Source organism: Caretta caretta, chromosome 14, assembly GCF_965140235.1.
Source record: "Caretta caretta isolate rCarCar2 chromosome 14, rCarCar1.hap1, whole genome shotgun sequence".
Lineage (NCBI taxonomy): Eukaryota > Metazoa > Chordata > Testudines > Cheloniidae > Caretta > Caretta caretta.
The window spans coordinates 35627118-35648168 of record NC_134219.1 but is presented as its reverse complement, the minus strand read 5'-3'; the positions used below and the strand labels follow the sequence as shown (position 1 = coordinate 35648168).

Genomic DNA, 21051 nt, shown 5'->3' with positions numbered 1-21051 from the left:
AGATACTAATCTCTCTCCCTCCTGGGAGGTGTCTTGGGACATAACTGTGACACTACTAGGTCGGGTGGTCTTGTCACCTTATACTAAACGTTATCTTATACTGCTTGTAACTTTCCACTAAAAGAGAAGGGGGGTCAAGTTTGGGAAACAAAGGATTCCCACCTTGTGTAAATCTTATTTAAGGGTGGGGAGAAAAGCAAACGGGACTCCTCTCCATGGCCTATCTGCCCAAGAAGAAAGACTGTTAAAGACACCTGAAGGGAAGGCAAGGGGGTAGTCCAGACTGAGACAGGGATCCAATCTGAAAAGAAATATAACTGGAATGCTAAACCACGGAAACTTTGTAACCTGCCTAAAATAACGTTTAGGGCAAGAAACTACATTTTGTAACCTGTTTCTTAAGTATATTGAGCTTAGCTTCTGTATTTTGTTTTATTTGCTCAGTAATCGGCTTTGTTCTGTCTGTTATCTCTTATATTCATTTAAAACTCACTTTTTATAGTTAATAAACTTATTTTTTGTTTATAATATAACCCCCTTTGTACAATTCACAATTGGGAGAGCGTGGGGGGGTAAGGGCTATGCATACTTTCTTCCACATTGAGGGAGGAGGCGGATTTCATAATATACCTTTGGGTCTGCACTCCAAGGGAGGTGGACACCTGAGTGCTGGGGCAAGTCCCTTAAGCTGAGCCTTCCCAGAACTGATCTCAGTGTCTGTTCGTTCTGCAGTTGGGTGTGGCCCTGCCTGCATGTGTTCTGGAGGAGGCTCAATAGCCTGGTTCAGCAAGACAAGTAAAAAAGGTGCCCAGGCTGACATAACAGGCAGGCTTTGTGGTATCTCAGCACCTCAGGTGGCATTCTAAGTGGGGCAACCTGTCACAGCGGGACCAGGCCCTGGAACTTAATCTTAGAAGACAGAAGCAGGGGATTTTCAAAGAGGAAGGTCCCAGCTGTGGTATTTTGGGGTCAGACCTGGGGGACAGCAAGGCAAAGGTGGGAATTCAGAGGATACGTGGTAGCAGCAGCCACGGCAATAGGAGACCAAGGTGGGGATTGCGGTGAATCATTTTATCCCTAGGGGGGCTGGAAAGCATTGGATGGGAGGGGTCTGAGACAGCAGGGGAAGCTCTGGCAGGATGTGGGAAGAAGGGCAGAGAGGAGGTAGGTAGGAGGTGAGAAATCTGGGTGTGAATCCCAAGGGCTGCATGGCTGGAATGAGCAATCCCAGCTCCTCTCACAGATGGGTTTGGAACTGAAGAAGCAGATTCCAGATGTGTCTGTATCTGCAGGTTTTCTTCACCAGAATGAAGCATAAAGAGAAATAAAAGAAATGGCCGGAAGATGGTTCTGGGAGAGGGACTACCCAGAGTAGAGGGGGCAAAATGTCACCCAAAACAGGCCCTGTGCATCAAAGAATAACTCCATTCACTGAATTCCCTGTGACCAGCTTGTTATCACACAAGAGCCTCACTAAGCCCTACCCTCTATTTGGAGAAAGGCATCACCAGTCATGTGCACATCATTTATACGCATCCTTAGAAGGTTAATTGGGCTGATTCCAATGAAATTAACTGTCGCTGGTGATCGTTTCCTATAGTGAGGGACTGAAAAGAAATGGGACAATAACTGTTTTATTTAAATGTCAAAATTATCTCCTCATCAATTTATATAATCCAGATCCTGTTTTTCACACACACACATGCAGACCCACCAGGACACCATGCTGCTGCCCCCAAATGCAGAGGATTACTTTGGAACTGCTCTCTAATTGCTCTTGAAATTTCTTCATTAGGCAGAACCACCGGCAATTCGTTAATTTCCCCTTGAGTTCACTGCACTCTGATGGGGTCTTAACCAAATGTTGCAACCCTGAGAGAGCGCTTTAGGGCTATGACTGAACTCCCTGAGCTGAATGCCCATCTCTCTCCAAGTCGTTGGCAGCTACAGGGCTGCCAGATCCTTCAGACTGTAATTGTGAGCCACCTGTGGCTGGGCAAATACTGTCTTAGCTTCTTCTCTGGGTGTTGGCTACGGCTACAGCTCCTCTTTGTAATGACAAGCTGTGCTCAGCTAGTGCAGCAAGTTCTCCAGTCTCAGCGCTCTCACCATCACTCACTGATTCACACACTCAATCCCTTGGTTCCCATCCCCCTGTGCTCAAACACAGGCTCTTTCCTGCCAATCACCCATCTCTCCTGGGCCCTTCATACTGGATCACCTCAGGTCCCTGGGCGTCTTTATGAATAAAGGGTATGAAAGGTTCCTCAGATACCCAGTCCACAGGACACTGGCTGGGGAACCAGGTAAGATGAGATAGAAGATTCCAGCTGAGACAGAGATGGATGGCAGCAGAGTGGAGGGGCTGATCAGGGCTTCTTTGCTAAACCAGGCAGAGCCAGAGGAGGGCTGAGCAGATGGGAGATGACTACTGTCTCCTAACACCAGACACTGAAAAGTCAAACGGTGATGTCATTTTTGGAATCAGCAAATATATTAACTGTCCAAAACTTTAGTTAATGCAGAGCTAAGGTTGCCCAGCACTGCCTTGTGCCCTTCCACAATGTGGAGAGTAGCTAAACTTACACCTCTAAAAACTAAGAAATTAAGGTAAATGTCATTCCCACAATGCAACCTTAACTCTGCCCCCTTAGAGCTGGCAATAGCCAGTGAGAATGGTTCAGTAACTGTGTTGCCATAATAATTAGATATGAAGGACTAAGAAAATGTTCCATTGCTTGTGTTGTATTCCACAGATTTGAATCCTAGAATTCATCTGCATGCACTCGTCTCCCTTCACTGTGTGAGGCGTAGCTGTGTTGAATGGTGAAGAGATTAGCTGGAGCAGGCTGGCAGAGCTGTCACTGTGATATGAGAAGAGGTGCAGGTGTACTTTAAAAGGATCAGTTATGGTTCACTGCAGTGCTGAATTCTGTAGGCTGTGTCAGTAGAAATGCACAAGGGAGTATAGCCATGGAGACTGTCAGCAATCTGGTGGCATATGTCATGGGATCTCCAGGGCTTACTGCGGGGTCAGTGAAAGCCATGTCTCAAGGAATCCTCAGTGCAGGGGTGAAGGCATGGGAACACTTTGCAATTCTGGGGTGGTTTGTGTGGAGTAGGCTTGGTTTTTGAGTGTAAGTGGCAGCTGCTCACTAGGCCTGACCTACACCAGAGTCTTTCCTATCAAGAGAAGGTGGCAGACTTTGTCCTACACTGCTCATCGGTGCTCGATTCCTTAAGTGTTCTGTAGCATCTGTAAAGGTAGAGGGCTAATGTGTGTTATCGGTACGTTGGGACTTCACTCAAAGAGGGCAGAGTTAAGGTTATGTTGTGGGGGTAGCATGTTCTCTAATGTTATATTTCCTGCTTTTCGTGGGGGTTAAATTTGCATAGGGTTTCAGAGCTATCTGAATAGTAAAAGCAGCTCCTTATTGGGGGAGCTGTATCTGAGGAACCCCTAGACCAAAAGACTACAACCTCCCATCACTAGCTCTGCCCCCGGCCCAGATGAGGCACAGCAATTTTCAAGACAATCCAAGTCCACATGTGGATTTTAGAGCACACAGAAAAACTGGCAGTTAAAAAGGAAGCTAGTCTCAACTTTAGCTGTAGTGGTGCAACTGCTTCAGTATAATTCACTTCAGCCAGCCCTTGTCAGGGCATTTATTCACTTTCACCCCAATGGGTTCTCAGATGTCTACTGCGGGTTGATCTCCGACTGAAGCTTTTCCCACACTTGAGGCACTTATAGGGTCTCTCCCCAGTGTGAACTTTTTGGTGCCTGGTAAGGTTTGAGCGCCGACTGAAGCTTTCTCCACAGTCCAGGCAGTTATAGGGTTTCTCTCCTGTGTGAATTCTCTGATGCCTACTAAGACCCGACCTATCACGGAAGTTCTCCCCACACTCGAGGCAGTTATAAGGTTTAGATCTCTCTCCGGTGTGGATTCTCTCATGTCTAAGAAAGGTTGACCAGTTACAGAGGGTTTCCCCACACTGAGAGCATATGAAAGTTTTTGCTTCTGTGTGGATTTTCTGGTGGCCAATAAGGTGTGGTCTCTCACTGAAGTTTTTCCCACAGTCAGGGCACTTATAGGGTTTTTCTCCCATGTGGATTCTCTGATGTACTTTCAGGGTTGGGTTGTCAATAAAGCTTTTCCCACACTGAAGACATTTAAGAGGTCTTTGTCCTGTGTGGGTTCTGCGATGTATAATAAGGTGTAAACTCCGACTGAAGCTTTTCCCACACTCGGTGCATGTGTTTTTTCCCTCCCCTTTGGAGAGTCTCTGGTGCATCATGTTTTTACTAAGATTTTTCAAACCACCTTCACATTGAATGGATTTACCCACGTTCTTCCCTGACTGAGTTCCCTGCTGTCTCTCTGGCTGGTGCTGATACTCACTAGCTTTTCCATGCTCTGGACTCCAGGACACAATCGCTTCAGATCTTTCTAATAATGTAACATGAGTTTCAACTTGTTCAGGATCTTCCTGCTGAGGATTCTCTTCCACATTCTCAATCATCCCCTCACCTGCTGGGACACAGAGAGAGAGAGAGTCCAAACATGAGTCATTCCCTGCACTGGAGGGGGAAAGGAGAGAAACAAACCCAAATAGCATTGGAGAAAGTGAAAAATCACGAACAGAATCCTCCCCAAACCCTTTCCCAAGGGAGAGAGAGAAGGGGACAAATCTGGACACCATATCCCATCTGAACAATCAGAGGCAGGGAGGTCAGGGGAGAGGGAGCTACTGCCAAGCGTCTAGAGTTCTAGGAACAACTCTGACCTGGCTAAGATGAAGCAGACCCTGGGGGACTTTAGAAGTAGGGTTGCCAACTTTCTAATTGCGGAAAACCCAACACCCTTGCCCCACCCCCTGCCCTGAGGCCCCGCCCTCATGCCCCACCCTTTCCCTAAGGCCCCACCCCTGCTTACTCCATCCCCCCTCCCTCTGTCGCTCGCTCTCCCCCACACTTGCTCATTTTCACTGCAAGGCGCAAGCAGGCACCAGGAGAAGGCAGGTGCTGCAACCGTTTGAATGTGGGAGATGGAACGTGTGATTCAAATACCCTTCACCTCACCAGGGAGAGGTTTTAAACACTACTGTAAAATTAAAAAACTCTTAACTTCTTCTGAAGTGTAAAGAAGAAGCAAACAAAATTAAACAAAAACAGTTTTAATGAGAGTGGCAATTAAAACTACTTACATTTATACTTCTGTTCTTTTCTTGCTGCCACCACAAGCTCTTTAGCCGCTTCTGTCTTCAAAAATCCAGCAAACTCAGCACATGTCATTTTATAGTTGAAGTGCATGAATAGCTCAGCTTTCACCAGGTCCACTTGGAGCCGACTCCTTTCATCAGTCCACAAGTTCTTCATAACACTGAAAACGCGTTCCACAAATGCGTTGCTGGGTGGTATAGCAAGCACATGCTGCACAATTTTAAGTAAGTTTGGGGCCTCCCAGTGCTTAAAGAATTCTACCCATACCTCAGAGACATTGATTCGATGATGGCGCTCTTGTTGCTCCTGACACAATGTCAATTCAGGATCATTTGTCAAACTCTTTAGGGTTGGTAGCACATCATTCAGCGTACACATTTCTGTAAATAGTTCATCTCCGTCCACTTGAATGTCCAAGTTTGTAGTCAAAGCACACAGTTTGTCTAGTTCAAGAGGTCCGTCCAGATTGAGTGGCGCACACAACATATAGAAAGAGTTTTCGCTGAAATCAAACCACTTTTCCAGGTACTGTAGCATGCGTGTGTAAACCTGTTGGGCATCTCCAACAAATTTATTCTGCTCGTTAGGCGGCAGTTGCTTCAAGAACTGTGTCACCTTGTATCCATAGAAGCCTTGCTCTTGTCGAATCTGAATCTCTCTTCTCAGCTTGCTGAATATAGCATACAGTTCAGTTACCTGAATGTAATCACTTTCAAGAACCTTTATGGTGTTGTTAAAATGGCTCATAATGTTGTGCACGAAGTAGATGTACAGCTCGGGAAGCGTAATAATGTCATCATCGGATACTGCAACCTCCTGCTCAGAAAGAAAGGCCCATATTGCGCAACTCACTGTTTCCTCTCCTTTGCTCACAAAGTAAGACTTGAGTGCAGGCCAATTCTTCAGTAACCTGTCGACGGCAGTGAAAAGGGTCAAAAAATGTGTAGGTACATGGCATAAGATTTCTGAATATTCTGTCTCCATGAAGTCAAGGAACTCTTTAAGTTCACTAATATTCTTTGCACAGGACGAGAATTCACTGAAAACCTTGATGACCAAGTTCTCTACATCATAAGAGAGCATTTTCAAGCCATGTTTCACTGTATTGTGCACTATGTGAGCACTGCAGTACCCTGGTACAAGGTTTGGTAAATCCAACATTCGTTTTAGGTGCACCAAAACAGACTTGTGTTTTCCAAAATTGACAGCTACGTTGTCTGCTCCATATGCCACTATTTTATTATGTATCAGACTGGCATTTTGAAGACAACTTTGTAAGTTGTTTGCAATAGCCTCTGATGTCTCATCTGCATCCTCAAAAAAGTCTATGATACATGTGCAGCTTCCCTTATCCTTATTAAAGTAGCGGACAGCAACTGGGAATAATTTTGTGTTCCCTTTATTAGAAGCACCTGTCACTATTGAGAACGATGTTGATCCAATGTCTTGCACAGCCAGTTTCAATGAATGGGGGGCTAATACAGTCTCAATCAAAGCCTCCGCTTTTCTCCTTCCACAGTGAATTTTGGAGGCGATCTTGGAATCGGTGAAAATGGAGGGGTACAGTTTATTTCCACAGTCTTGAGAATGGTAGCTGTGGTGGTGTTTAACTCCATGGTATGTTAAAAGCAATTCAGCCATGCATATGTGTTGTTCTTCGGAGGTATCAGCCTTTAAAAAGAATTTATCGATTGTACTGGACAACCTTTGAATCTTTTGCTTTTCAGGTTCTGCCATTTCACCTCGCCCTGGTCTGACTGCAGCACAGTTTAGCCGATAGATAAAACAGTGTCCACTGTGGATGTGGCAACACTAACAAGGTAGATGACTGTTGATGCCTGCTGGCTAGGCTCTTAACTCTTTAAAGGCCAGTTGCTCCCCACTGCCTGTGGCTGTGCACTGAAAAAGTTATTCAAAGATTCAATCAAATATATTTTTGACAGACATATTATGCTAATTTCAGGTTTTATTAGTTACAGGACGCTAGAAAACTAGAGAAAATTATGGTAACCGGACTTTTAGTCTCCGGTCAATACTTCTGACTGCACAGGTCCCCGTAAAATTGGGCGTATTATATTGTATTATATTATATTATATTTTTCTGTTTTCAGTGGAGCTAAAGTTAACATAGGTGTTTTGACCAGCTTGTGTAACATCTAATTCTGCAAGGAAATCTCTATATTTGCAGCAGTTCAATTAGCACCCCCCCGGGAACAGCAGGAACTGATGCAGCTAGCACATCAAACGCAAAACCACATGCTTACAATTTTCACGGTTAGTGCAGTTTTATTAAGCCATGGCAAAATGATGTGACAGCTATAAGATAAAAATATAATTTACATTTGATACCAGCGACTCTCCAGATTAACAAAACAAGGAAGTAACATGTTGATATATTAAGTCAACTGTATTAAGATAATATATTCAGAATTTTGTTTTAATCTTTAAGACAATAAAAAGCCCATCCAGAAGAGAGCAGGGCATAGTTTAAAAAATATCAAACTGCCGTATAGTTGTAAGATGAGAATTTTCAATGGTCCTTGTCATGTCCTGATGTTTACATTGTCACATCATCTCAAAATATCACCCTATTGGTGATGGGCAGTGCTATTTTTATGGGTGCCAAGTGACCTTGAGACTTGTAACCATACCAAAAACGGTGGTTTACTTGCACAATCTGGCATGAGGGCAGCCCTTAATTTATTTTATTTATTACTCTACCAGAAGAGTGTTTATTGCTAAATGTCGTACAAAAGAGGACACAATGTAACTGGAGCAGCGAACAGCAGAGAGGCTAACAGAGGGAGTTTGCCTGGGATCTGCCTGAAAGAAGGTACACTAAGGGCTGCATTAGGGAGGCTGTGTTGGTGAGTATCTGAATGTCTGTTGTGGGGACAGTTTGACAGTCTGACCTTGTGCTTGACTGGTTGTTTGAAAGGTGTGAATTTGGGGTGCTATGTTCCAGGTGAACCTTGAGTGGGCCTGACTGTTATAAAAAGCCAGTCAGCTGCGAACCAGCTGAGCAGCGAACAGCAGAGAGGCTAACAGAGGAGTTCGCCTTGGGAGAGCCCACTGCGGCTTACATCTTGCCGGCTTCTCTGAGTAGTCACGACAACTCCTGAGGAAGCTCATAGAAGGAAGGTAGTATGGATGGGGACTGTTCAGCTGTTGTGACCTGCACTGGATGTCCCATGTTTGTCTTTCTTCCACAGGACAGAAGCGACTTTGTCTGTACGAAGTGCAAGCTGGTCTCCATATTGGAAGAGAAGGTTCAGGGTCTGGAGAAACAAGGATTGACCCTGCGTTGCATAAGAGAAACTGAAGATTTCCTGGACAGATGTCAGGATATGCTTCTACGGGCACAATGTTCTGAAGATTCAGAGCAGGCTGCGCAGCGGGGACAGGAGGATGGTGAAGCAATTTGGCAGCATGTGACCTCCAGAAGAAGAAAGGGGAGCGTCGATGTATCAGCAACGCAGACACAGGTAAGCAACCGTTTTCATGTTCTCTCCACAGGTACTAATGTGGAGAGTGGACTAGATGATACATCTGAGAGAAGGGAACAGAAGGAGACTCCACCGATTGGAAGGCATGAGATGCACTGTCCTAGGGATGGGGGTTCCATGACCACCGCTCCCAAGAGAAGAAGGCGGGGGATGGTGGTCGGGGACTCTCTCCTCAGGGGGACTGAGTCATCTATCTGCCGCCCCGACCGGGAAAACTGAGAAGTCTGCTGCTTGCCAGGAGCTAGGATTCACAATGTGACAGAGAGACTGCCAAGACTCATCAAGACCTCGGATCGCTACCCCTTCCTGCTTCTCCACGTGGGCACCAATGATACTGCCAAGAATGACCTTGAGCGGATCACTGTAGACTACGTGGCTCTGGGAAGAAGGATAAAGGACTTTGAGGTGCAAGTGGTGTTCTCGTCCATCCTCCCCATGGAAGGAAAAGGCCCCGGTAGAGACCGTCGAATCGTGGAAGTCAACGAATGGCTACGCAGGTGGTGTCGGAGAGAAGGTTTTGGATTCTTTGACCATGGGACGGTGTTCCAAGAAGGAGGAGTGCTAGGCAGAGACGGGCTCCACCTAATGAAAAGAGGGAAGAGCATCTTCGCAAGCAGGCTGGCTAACCTAGTGAGGAGGCCTTTAAACTAGGTTCACCAGGGGAAGGAGACCAAAGCCCTGAGGTAAGTGGGGAAGTGGGATACCGGGAGGAAGCAAGAGCAGGAGAGCATGAGAGGGGAGGGCTCCTGCCTCATACTGAGAAAGAGGGACGATCAGCGAGTTATCTCAAGTGCCTATACACAAATGCAAGAAGCCTGGGAAACAAGCAGGGAGAACTGGAAGTCCTGGCACAGTCAAGGAATTATGATGTGATTGGAATAACAGAGACTTGGTGGGATAACTCACATGATTGGAGTACTGTCATGGATGGATATAAACTGCTCAGGAAGGACTGGCAGGGCAGAAAAGGTGGGGGAGTTGCATTGTATGTAAGAGAGCAGTATGACTGCTCACAGCTCTGGTATGAAACTGCAGAAAAACCTGAGTGTCTCTGGATTAAGTTTAGAAGTGTGAGCAACAAGGGTGATGTCATGGTGGGAGTCTGCTATAGACCACCGGACCAGGGGGATGAGGTGGACGAGGCTTTCTTCTGGCAACTAATGGAAGTTACTAGATCGCAGGCCCTGGTTCTCATGGGAGACTTCATCACCCTGATATCTGCTGGGAGAGCAATACAGCCGTGCACAGGCAATCCAGGAAGTTTTTGGAAAATGTAGGGGACAATTTCCTGGTGCAAGTGCTGGAGGAACCAACTGGGGCAGAGCTCTTCTTGACCTGCTGCTCACAAACCGGGAAGAATTAGTAGGGGAAGCAAAAGTGGATGGGAACCTGGGAGGCAGTGACCATGAGGTGGTCGAGTTCAGGATCCTGACACAGGGAAGAAAGGAGAGCAGCAGAATATGGACCCTAGACTTCAGAAAAGCAGACTTTGACAACCTCAGGGAACTGATGGGCAGGATCCCTGGGAGAATAACATGAGGGGGAAAGGAGTCCAGGAGAGCTGGCTGTATTGTAAAGAATCCTTATTGAGGTTTCAGGGACAAACCATCCCGATGTATAGAAAGAATAGTAAATATGGCAGGCGACCAGCTTGGCTTAACAGTGAAAAATCCTTGCTGATCTTAAATTCAAAAAAGAAGCTTACAAGAAGTGGAAGATTGGACAATTGACCAGGGAGGAGTATAAAAATATTGCTCAGGCATGCAGGAGTGAAATCAGGAAGACCAAATCACACCTAGAGTTGCAGCTAGCAAGAGATGTTAAGAGTAACAAGAAGGGTTTCTTCAGGTATGTTAGCAACAAGAAGAAAGTCAAGGAAAGTGCGGGCCCCTTACTGAATGAGGGAGGCAACCCAATGACAGAGGATGTGGAAAAAGCTAATGTACTCAATGCTTTTTTTGCCTCTGTCTTCACGAACAAGGTCAGCTCCCAGACTACTGCACTGGGCAGCACAGCATGGGGAGGAGGTGACCAGCCCTCTGTGGAGAAAGAAGTGGTTCGGGACTATTTAGAAAAGCTGGATGAGCACAAGTCCATGGGGCCGGATGCGCTGCATCTGAAGGTGCTAAAGGAGTTGGCGGATGTGATTGCAGAGCCATTGGCCATTATCTTTGAAAACTCATGGTGATAGGGGGAGGTCCCGGACGACTGGAAAAAGGCTAATGTAGTGCCCATCTTTAAAAAAGGGAAGGAGGAGGATCCTGGGAAATACAGGCCAGTCAGCCTCACCTCAGTCCCTGGAAAAATCATGGAGCAGGTCCTCAAGGAATCAAATCTGAAGCACTTCGAGGAGAGGAAAGTGATCAGGAATAGTCAGCATGGATTCACCAAGGGCAAGTCATGCCTGACTAATCTAATTGCCTTCTATAGACGAGATAACTGGCTCTGTCGATGAGGAGAAAGCGGTGGACGTGTTGTTCTTTGACTTTAGCAAAGCTTTTGACACGGTCTCCCACAGTATTCTTGCCACCAAGTTAAAGAAGTATGGGCTGGATGAATGCACTATGAGGTGGATAGAAAGCTGGCTAGATTGTCGGGCTCAACGGGTAGTGATCAATGGCTCCATGTCTAGTTGGCAGCCGGTATCAAGTGGAGTGGAGTTTTTCCACATCAAGAAGGATGTGGAAAAACTGGAAAACGTCCAGCGGAGGGCAACAAAAATGATTAGGGGACTGGAACACATGACTTATGAGGAGAGGCTGAGGGAACTGGGATTGTTTAGTCTGCAGAAGAGAAGAGTGAGTGAGGATTTGATAGCTGCTTTCAACTACCTGAAAGGGGGTTCCAAAGAGGATGGCTCTAGACTGTTCTCAGTGGTAGCAGATGACAGAACGAGGAGTAATGGTCTCAAGTTGCAGTGGGGGAGGTTTAGGTTGGATATTAGGAAAAACTTTTTCACTAGGAGGATGGTGAAGCACTGGAATGCGTTACCTAGGGAGGTGGTGGAATCTCCTTCCTTAGAAGTTTTTAAGGTCAGGCTTGAGAAGCCCTGGCTAGGATGATTTAGTTGGGGATTGGTCCTGCTTTGAGCAGGGGGTTGGACTAGATGACCTCCTGAGGTCCCTTCCAACCCCGATATTCTATGATTCTATGGAGAAAATGCACATAATATCAAAGTGATTAACAAAACTGTCCAATTTTTGTACAAAAAGCCATGTTTTAAAGGTCTTATGTACAAACAGATAAAGGAAAACAATAGTACCTGTAAATTTGGTTATAAATGGCCCTGGGTAGATTTCAGCAACATCAAACTGCATTCTGCTAGCTAATTATCATTACTATTAAACATTTACCTTAGTGCAAAATACAGCTTAGGCGCTTTAGGGCTCAGACTAATCAAGAAGCAAGATTAACCACTGATGTAGGTCATCTGTTCCACAACTCAGTTGATACAAAGCTGCTACTCACTGCTTTTTACCACAAAGTAATTTATATTGGAAAAAATAAAAGGATACTATTCTCTGATCTGAAATATTGGAGTAATTACATTTTTATTACGTGGTGATCAGTCACAAATCTCACTGTATACCCATTCCAGTGCAAAAAACCTAGCTGTATAGAGGGCAGAGAATTAGATTAAATCCAATGATATATCTTCTAGGTTATACCTTTTATAAAAAGTGCTATATGGTTCCACCTTAAGTGCTCAACACACTGAAGTAATGTTGTAAACATTATTTATTTGTATTACAGTAGCACTTACACCAGACAATTGTGCTAAGCAATGTACACATCTATAACATACAGTCCCTGCCCCAAAGATCTTACAATCTACATATTAGACAAAAGGTAGATCTAACAAACAGACCGGGGAGCAACAGCAGTGCAAGCTTCTCCATGTGGCCCTAACCAATGTGCCTCAACTGTGGAGTGGAGCCTCCCAGCCATGAGATATCTTGTTGCTCTTGATTCACACTTCTCTCTCTTTGCTGGGAGTGCCAGTTTAACAAGAATGTGGGACTGAACGTAGGGCCTAATGCTGCAAACCCTTGTTCACCTGAATATTCTTATGGAACCGAATGGGACTACTTACTGGCCTGCAACCTCAGCTGGATTCATACCCTTGACCTGGTGGGATTTTCAAAATGTCCAACTTCATCTTTAGGCATCTAATCTTAATGAAGTCTTGATCCTTTTATATACCTCCTACGATATTCTCCAAGAATACCTGTGCTAAGCAGGCCTTGCAATTATATGCAACCTCATAGTACTTGATAGCTTAAAAAAAAGGGGGAAGAGTTTTTAACTGTCAATGCTGACTATATTCAAGGGCTTGATTCTCCTGTCACAATGGTATTACATTGTTATAATGCTGCTCGGCCAGATCCTCAGCTACTGTAAACTAGCATACCTCAAAACAAAAAACAAAACAAAAACACCAAAAACCAGAGCTCCACTGATTTGCACCAATTGAGGATCTGCTCCATTGATTTTGATGGAGCAACTCTGTATTTATACCAGTGGAAATGAGAGGAGAAGCAGCTCATAAATATCAATTACTAATGACTTACCAAAAAAAAAATTTGTGAACTTGTAAGACAATATTTTTCATCATATGAAGAACCTATACAAATAGTACAGTCACTTTCTTTTTGTGTGAAAAACTGGCTCTCTAGTATGGATGCAACAACAACTTCTGAAGTAGATTGCAATGGTTTTTCAAATCAGCAGAACACAAATAAATTAGAAATGCTTGACATATTGCAAGTTCATATAAATCCTAGTTCTGTCACAATATGTACTTCAGCCAGGTTGCTATTAAAGATCATGTATATTTTCTTAATCATGCATGATTGTACATTAAAGTCTCTTTCTGTACTAAAAACAGCTTTTTGAACATTAATTTTACTTACATTTGCTGTCTCAAATTTAGATGTAGAAACCCAAATCCTGAATGATTCAGCCTGAATAATTCTGTTCTTTGAGCTGGACTTCTCCACTCTGTAGCTACGTATCTTTGTCTGTGTCACCCATCAAAGTAGTATCTAAGCACATGAATGCTAAATTAGTGTACTTTTATAATCTGGCTGTGATTTTTACTTTGTAATATCACTTGTAAATACATGTGGCAATTTCAGTAATGGTGGGAGATTTCCAAATCCTTGACTGGATTTAAAGTTTGAATATGTTTTTTTAATTATATGGTCTGAACACTAAAGGCAAATCTCAGTTAAGAATATTAGATACTGTGGTGGCTAGAGCAAATAGAGCCCTTAATAGTTAAGGAGAGAACATCTGGGAACTAGTGAACTTGATTTTCATTCCAGCAACTACAGGATCTTCATTAATTGCTTGAATACTGTAGTTCATTTTGGAAATTTTACAGCTTTAACAAATAGGTTTGACACTTACTTAATTCTCATCCCCAGCCTCTAGCTTGCTCCCTGGCCTGCCACAGCCACGGAGGGCGAGTGAGCGGGGTTAACAAACACAGTGGGGGTGGCAAGGGGCACCCCGTAGAATCACTATAGGCCCCAGACCCAGGCAGGGCCAGACCATTGCACCAGGCCCGGGACTGGCAAGAGCCAGGTGCCCGAGGCCAGAAGGGCCCCACTGGTGAGCTGGGAGGAGGCTGAGGCAAGCAGCGCCAACAGGATGCGGGCCCCTACCAGGGAGGCGGCACAGGAGTCCCTGCAGGCCACAGGGTCCTGGGAGGGGCAGTCTCGTCCTCCTCCCCTCCAGCAGCCCCATTCCCAGAGCCCCTTGCAGTGCTCAGATACAGGGATACCTTGAACGCCTGGGTGCCAGCGACGGGGAGATAGAGCGTGGGGGCACGCACCGCAGCTTGAGTCTAGCCACAGGAGCGCGAGCAGGAGACTAGGGCTGCAGCGGGAGAGGTGTGCGCCACGACCCCTCAACAGCTGCCTCCAGCTGAGCACTCGTGAGTCATGCTACGTAACCCTGCCCTAACTTGGCCAATGGGAGCTATGTGTGCGGGCAAGGGGTGAGGGCAGCGCACGGAGCCACCCTGGCTGCCCCTCCACCTGGGAGCTGGACATGCCAGCTGCTTCCCGGGAGCAGTGCGGAGCTGGGCAGGGAGCCTGCCAGCCCTGCTGAGCCTCCAACCGGATTTTTAACAGTGGTCAGCAGCGCTGACCAAAGCTACCAGGGTCCCTTTTTGACCCATGGGTTTTCACCCCATTCAAACCAGGAAACCACATCAGGCTTGGAAACCCTGCTCAGGGGAAAGAGAACAAGTGAGATCCGGTGAATTTGTGGAATATTTCTCACAAAGCATGTTCCATGATTTTAAACCTGAGCCTGTTTTAAAGCAGTAAAATCCTAAAAACACACTTGTCAGTATGTCTTCATCAGTAACAGTTTCTTTCCAAAATACAGACAAATTCCTGCAGTTCAAAAGGTTTATGTATGGGTTGGAGGTGGGGGAATCTGAGAGGATATTATGTAAACTTTTGAAAATTAGTGGGAAAGGGTACAAGGTATAAGATTTTTTTAATCAGACTGACAATCACAAGGAAAACAGCAAAATCTGAGGAGATTTGATATTAATAGTCAATAACTAGAGACAAAAGTGAGGGCATTCAATAACTAGGGGAAAAAAGGGTGACTAAAGGGGAATTTAGATCAGTATTCAGAATCCGAAGGGAAATTAAATAAATAATAGTTAAGATGGTAAAAAAATCACAGGCTGCGACTTTGTTGCGGAAACCACAACTTTTAGCACACACAACACATCTGAATGGTGTTGCAACTTCGTGCACCAGGGAGTAACACCAACCCACTCAGATTTGTCCTGCAGCCGGGGAGGGGCTCCTGAGAAAGTGCCATCTCCAGACCAGATGTGCTCTACCCCACCTGTCCATGGCTCCACTGTTATATCATTGTTGATAAATGCAAGGTAATCCAAATTGGAAAACATGATCCCAACTATACATACACAATGATGGGGTCTAAATTAGCTGTTACCGCTGAAGAAAGAGATCTTGGAGTCATTGTGGATAGTTCTCTGAAAACATCCATTCAATATGCAGTAAGAGTCAAAAAAGTGAACAGAATGTTGGGAATTAGTAAGAAAGTGATAGATAATGAGAGATATATAAATATAAATCCATGGTACGCCCACATCTTGAATACTGCATGCAGATGTGGTCGCCCCATCTCAAAAACGATATATTGGAATTTTAAAATGTTCAGAAATAGGAAACAAAAATGATTAGGGGTATGGAATGGTTACCATATGAGGAGAGATTAATAAGACTGGGATTTTTCATCTTGGAAAAGAGACAACTAAGAGGGGATATGATAGAGGTCTATAAAATCATGACTGGGGTGGCGAAAGTAAATAAGGAAGTGTTATTTACTCCCTCTCATAACATAAAAAGTAGGGATCACCAAATGAAATTAATAGGCAGCAGGTTTAAAACAAACAAAAGGCAGTATTTTTTCACACAACGCAGAGTCAACCTGTGGAACTCCTTGCCAGAGGATGTTGAGAAGGCCAAGACTATAACAGGGTTCAAAAAAGAACTAGATAAATTCATGGAGGATAGGTCCATCAATCGCTATTGGTGGAGGAAGGATAGCTCAGTGGTTTGAGCATTGCCCTGCTAAACCTAGGGTTGTGAGTTCAATCCTTGAGGGGGCCATTGAGGGATCTGGGGCAAAAATTGGGGATTGGTCCTGCTTTGAGCAGGGGGTTGGACTAGATGACCTCCTGAGGTCGCTTCCAACCCTGATATTCTAAGATGGGCAGGGATGCTGTCCCTCGCCTCTGTTTGCCAGAAGCTGGGAATGGGCAACAGGGACTGGATCACTTGATAATTGCCTCTTCTGTTCACTGTTCTGTTCAGTGGCATTGGCCACTGTTGGAAGACAGGATACTGGGCTAGATGGACCTTTGGTCTGACCATTCTTATGTGCCTGAGGAACGGAGCTGTGGACCATGGGCCTTCTCCTGAAACTTCAGGTGATATTTAGGTCCCCTGAGCATCAGAGACTGAACAGGGGGAAGCTTCCAGCTGTGATGTTTACTACATTTGGGGAAATCAGTCAATTTTAATGTACATAAAGGGAGGGGGAATTAAGACATGAGGGGGAAAGTTGATTAGCAGGGAGCTTATTCCCCTTCTTCAGCCCCTCTCCCCACATCTGGGATAGTAACTCAGGGCAACACTTTCTCTCCAAAACAAAGGGGAAATTGCTGCAGATTAAAAGGGTAGAAAACCCTCCATAATCTGAGATTTTTATATTTTGAGTATTATTAGTGAGAAAATAAGGCAACATCTGAGAGGGATAATCTTCAAGAATTTCAGAGAAAGACAGAAAGAAAGAAAGAAAATTCAGAAACATCAGGGCTAACGTGCACAGCTGATGAGAGTTGAGAGTGTCTCTCATTGACATAGCTACTGCCTCTCCCAAAAGTGGATTAACTATGTGGATAGGAGAGCTCTCTCCCATCAGTGTAGAGCAAGTCTTTACATTAAAGTGCTGCAGCTGTGCCAATGCAGTGTTTTAAGTGTAGACCTGCCCTAAGATTTTCTAAATTATTAAATGACTATTTAGAAATGGACTCATTGCATTAAAATTCATTTTCTCTAAGAATGCAGGTTAGCACTTTATTCTCCTGCTTTGAGCAGGGGGTTGGACTAGATGACCTCCTAAGGTCCCTTCCAATCCTGATATTCTATGATTCTTCTGTCATTAAGACTCTGAACACCTAGACTTGATTTAGAATTGCACTAAATGTACAGAAACCATATTTTTCTCTAAAAATGAGGAAAAGGCATAAACGCTATATTTATTTATTCCTTTAATTGTAATGCTTCCAATAAGGATACATTAGATAGAGAAGGGACTTGAATGAGGGCTCCTCTATATCCCAGGTGAGCGCTCTGACCACTGGGCTAAATGCTGGGCTTAATGCTTCCTCTTCCTTGCTAAAATGGCATAGGCACGGAAGGCCAAAAAAGGGTTTGCAGCTGAGAATCCCAAGCACTGGGAAGTGCCTCCCTACAGTCTGGATTTAGGAACTGGTGGTGAAATACTGGAATGCGTTACCTAGGGAGGTGGTAGAATTTCCTTCCTTAGAGGTTTTTAAGGTCAGGCTTGACAAAGCCCTGGCTGGGATGATTTAACTGGGAATTGGCCCTGCTTCGAGCAGGGGGTTGGACTAGATGACCTTCAGGGGTCCCTTCCAACCCTATTATTCTATGAACTTCTTTCCAAGAGCAGAGTGGGGGCCCTGCAACATTTTTAAAAATAGGACTTAGGCACCTTTGAAAAACTGTACCCTCCAGCCCAGGTCCACAAAGACATTTCAGCATCCATTGAAATCAGTGGAAAATAAGAACCTAAAGAACCTTCGTGGCTCTGGGCCAAAGTGATTTTTTCCCAACATCTCACCCAGCCTGAGGCAGAGCACAGAACTGAACATCCCTCTCCCACGCTCTAAATTAACACCCTAACCATGGGGCAGTTCAACCAGCCACTGCCGAGAATTCAGTCCCAGAGGTTCGCATAAACCTCCCCCCTCTGCAGACAGGTTTACCCAGGACGCCTCATTCCACCTGGAAGGTGATGGCAAAAACCCGCTTACCTTCGCTCTAGGCTGTGCCCCCTGAAATGTGGGGGGCGCCCCAGCTCTTTTGGGAAGGGAAGGTCTATCTTCTCGGTCAGGGTGTCCTGGGCAGGGCGGGGGGGGTCTCTGAACTAGACTGGCTTGTTGGGAAACAGCGGGTACGTTGCTTCCTCGATATCAACCTCTCCCTTGCACGGCCAGGGCGCTGGAGCCCCAGCAGCTGGAGGCTTTTGCGAGGGACACAAGGGCGAGAGCGGCCTGCAGGCAGCAGCCTTCGCACGGCAGTGAACGCAAGGCACTTCCTGCTGGGGGACCCGTTTCCCTGCGACACAGACCCCGCGCCCGGTGGGCTTTGCAGGTTTCTCTGGAGAAGGGGCCGCAGAGAGAAGTGGATCCTGGCCGGGTCCCGGTTAGGTCGCGGATTTGTGCCCTCGGGCGTGGGGGGCGTTAGCTGTCGGGTGCAGAAGGGTCAGGTGTGCTTCTTCCCCTTGGGGGCGGGCCCACGCCGCACCATGCACCCCCCTGGCAGCACCCCTTTCACCCCCTACGCACAGTGCCCCACCGCCCCGAGACCCCCACAAACCCCTATGCCCAGTGCCCATCCCCAGACCACTATGTCCAGCATACCTCACCCACCCGGAACCCCCCCCCCCGATCCTCTCCCTGCCCAGTGCCCCCGCTGACCACCCCCCACAGCCCTCCCACAACTGCACAGTGCCCTGCACCTCCCCGCCCAGAGCCCCCCCCCCGATCCACTCCCTGCCCAGTGCCCCCGCTGACCACCCCCCACAGCCCTCCCACAACTGCACAGTGCCCGGCACCTCCCCGCCCAGAGCCCCCCCCCCGATCCACTCACTGCCCAGTGCCCCCCACAGCCCTCCCACAACTGCACAGTGCCCGGCACCTCCCCGCCCAGAGCCCCCCCCCCCGATCCACTCACTGCCCAGTGCCCCCCACAGCCCTCCCACAACTGCACATTGCCCGGCACCTCCCCGCCCAGAGCCCCCCCCCCGATCCACTCACTGCCCAGTGCCCCCCACAGCCCTCCCACAACTGCACAGTGCCCGGCACCTCCCCGCCCAGAGCCCTCCCCCCACAGATCCACTCACTGCCCAGTGCCCCCCACAGCCCTCCCACAACTGCACAGTGCCCTGCGCCTCCCCGCCCAGAGCCCCCCCCCCCACAGATCCACTCACTGCCCAGTGCCCCCCACAGCCCTCCCACAACTGCACAGTGCCCGGCACCTCCCTGCCCAGAGCCCCCCCCCACAGATCCACTCACTGCCCAGTGCCCCCCACAGCCCTCCCACAACTGCACAGTGCCCTGCGCCTCCCCGCCCAGAGCCCCCCCCCCACAGATCCACTCACTGCCCAGTGCCCCCCACAGCCCTCCCACAACTGCACAGTGCCCTGCACCTCCCCGCCCAGAGCCCTCCCCCCACAGATCCACTCACTGCCCAGTGCCCCCCACAGCCCTCCCACAACTGCACATTGCCCTGCACCTCCCCACCCAGAGCCCCCCCCCACAGATCCACTCACTGCCCAGTGCCCCCCACAGCCTCACCGTCATAACTGCACAGTGCCCCACACAGACCCCCCCCACACACACTTCCCAGCGCCCCGACACACACATATCTCCCCCACTGCACAGCCCCCCAACACACACAGATCTCTCCACACCCTCACTGCCTAATACCCCCCCCAACCCCTTCGAGACCTACTCTTCCATGCCCTGACCCCCATCCACAATAGCCAGCCCTGATGGGAGGTGACTGTGTCTGCCAGGCTGAGCCGGCAGCGCAGCCAGGGCTGGTCCTGGGGCAGGAAAACTCTGTTCCCTTGGGAGTGGTGCAATTACCAAGGCTAGAGCAGGAGCAGATCCTGCCCAGGCCAGGCTCCCTCAGGACCCACATGCCTGGCAGGACCCAGCTGAGCCCCCTGCACTGTCCCCTGTGGCTGGCTAAGACTGGCCCGGACTCTGCACTGGAGGCAGGTCGGGCCCCACAGGTCTCAGGCAGCAGAGACAGCTTAGAGCTGGAGCAGTGCTGGGGAGCAGGGCAGATCCCTGGGACATGACTCCCAAGATCCCACCTGGCCCAGCCACACCCATTGGCCCCGTGGCCAGCAGCCCTGCCCAGCCGGCATGGTGGACCCCAACTGCTGAGTGATGAGCCCCCTACAGGTGAGTGGAACCTGTTGGCTGAGAGCTGCTCACACAGCAAGGCCTGTGTGCTGGACTGCCCCAGGCAAGGGGCCAGACCTGGCTGTGTGGATGGGTTAAAGCAGCGGTGTCCAATACCTTCGCCACTAGCCATGTGTGGCTAATAGGCTATTGAATTGTGGCTAATGCATGTGGCTTTTTTATAATGTGTCTAATAAGAAAAATTCAAAACCACAAGGGTGGCTAGCAGCGTGGCTAGCATCAAATTTCTATTGGACACTGCTGGGTTAGAGGGGTCTGTAATGGACCCCTTCCTAGGGTGGGCCTGGTGTAGGGTGACCAGATGTCCCTATTTTATAGGGACAATCCCAATTTTGGGGTCTTTTTCTTATATAGGCTCCTATTACCTTCCACCCCCTGCCCCGATTTTTCACACTCGCTGTCTGGTAACCCTAGCCTGGTGCGATGGCACCATTGACACCATTGTAAACCCAGTACTGACCCCAAACCCCCTCGCACAGCAAAACTCCCTTGGACTTTTCTGGATGCCACCAAAAAATACA

At 47.5% G+C, this 21051-nt stretch overlaps 1 protein-coding gene across 3 annotated transcripts; it reads right to left on the bottom strand.

Annotated features, from left to right (window-relative positions):
- Positions 1 to 1618: 1618 nt before the first annotated feature.
- LOC125621805 (uncharacterized) lies at positions 1619 to 18872 on the bottom strand. 3 transcript variants are annotated; one of them, XM_075119434.1, is made up of 4 exons: positions 18347 to 18872; positions 13644 to 13775; positions 5209 to 7123; positions 1619 to 4535 (listed from the first exon to the last, which is right to left on the bottom strand). In XM_075119434.1, exons 3-4 carry the CDS (start codon positions 6959 to 6961, stop codon positions 3667 to 3669), a joined length of 2622 nt encoding a protein of 873 aa, XP_074975535.1. In that variant the 5' UTR covers positions 6962 to 7123; positions 13644 to 13775; positions 18347 to 18872; the 3' UTR covers positions 1619 to 3666. The 3 variants fall into 3 exon arrangements, with proteins under 3 accessions (XP_074975535.1, XP_074975537.1, XP_074975536.1); XM_075119436.1 differs by having other exon boundaries at positions 1619 to 4532; positions 18347 to 18871; XM_075119435.1 differs by lacking the exon at positions 13644 to 13775.
- Between the last annotated feature and the right edge of the window lie 2179 nt (positions 18873 to 21051).

Excerpts from the sequence above, each read along its gene's own strand:
- LOC125621805 (XM_075119434.1), bottom strand. The coding sequence starts at position 6,961 with ATGGCAGAACCTGAAAAGCAAAAGATTCAAAGGTTGTCCAGTACAATC. Across the intron at positions 4,536-5,208 it reads AAAAGAACAGAAGTATAAAT|CAGGTGAGGGGATGATTGAG; the intron begins GTAAGTAGTTTT and ends TCTGTGTCCCAG.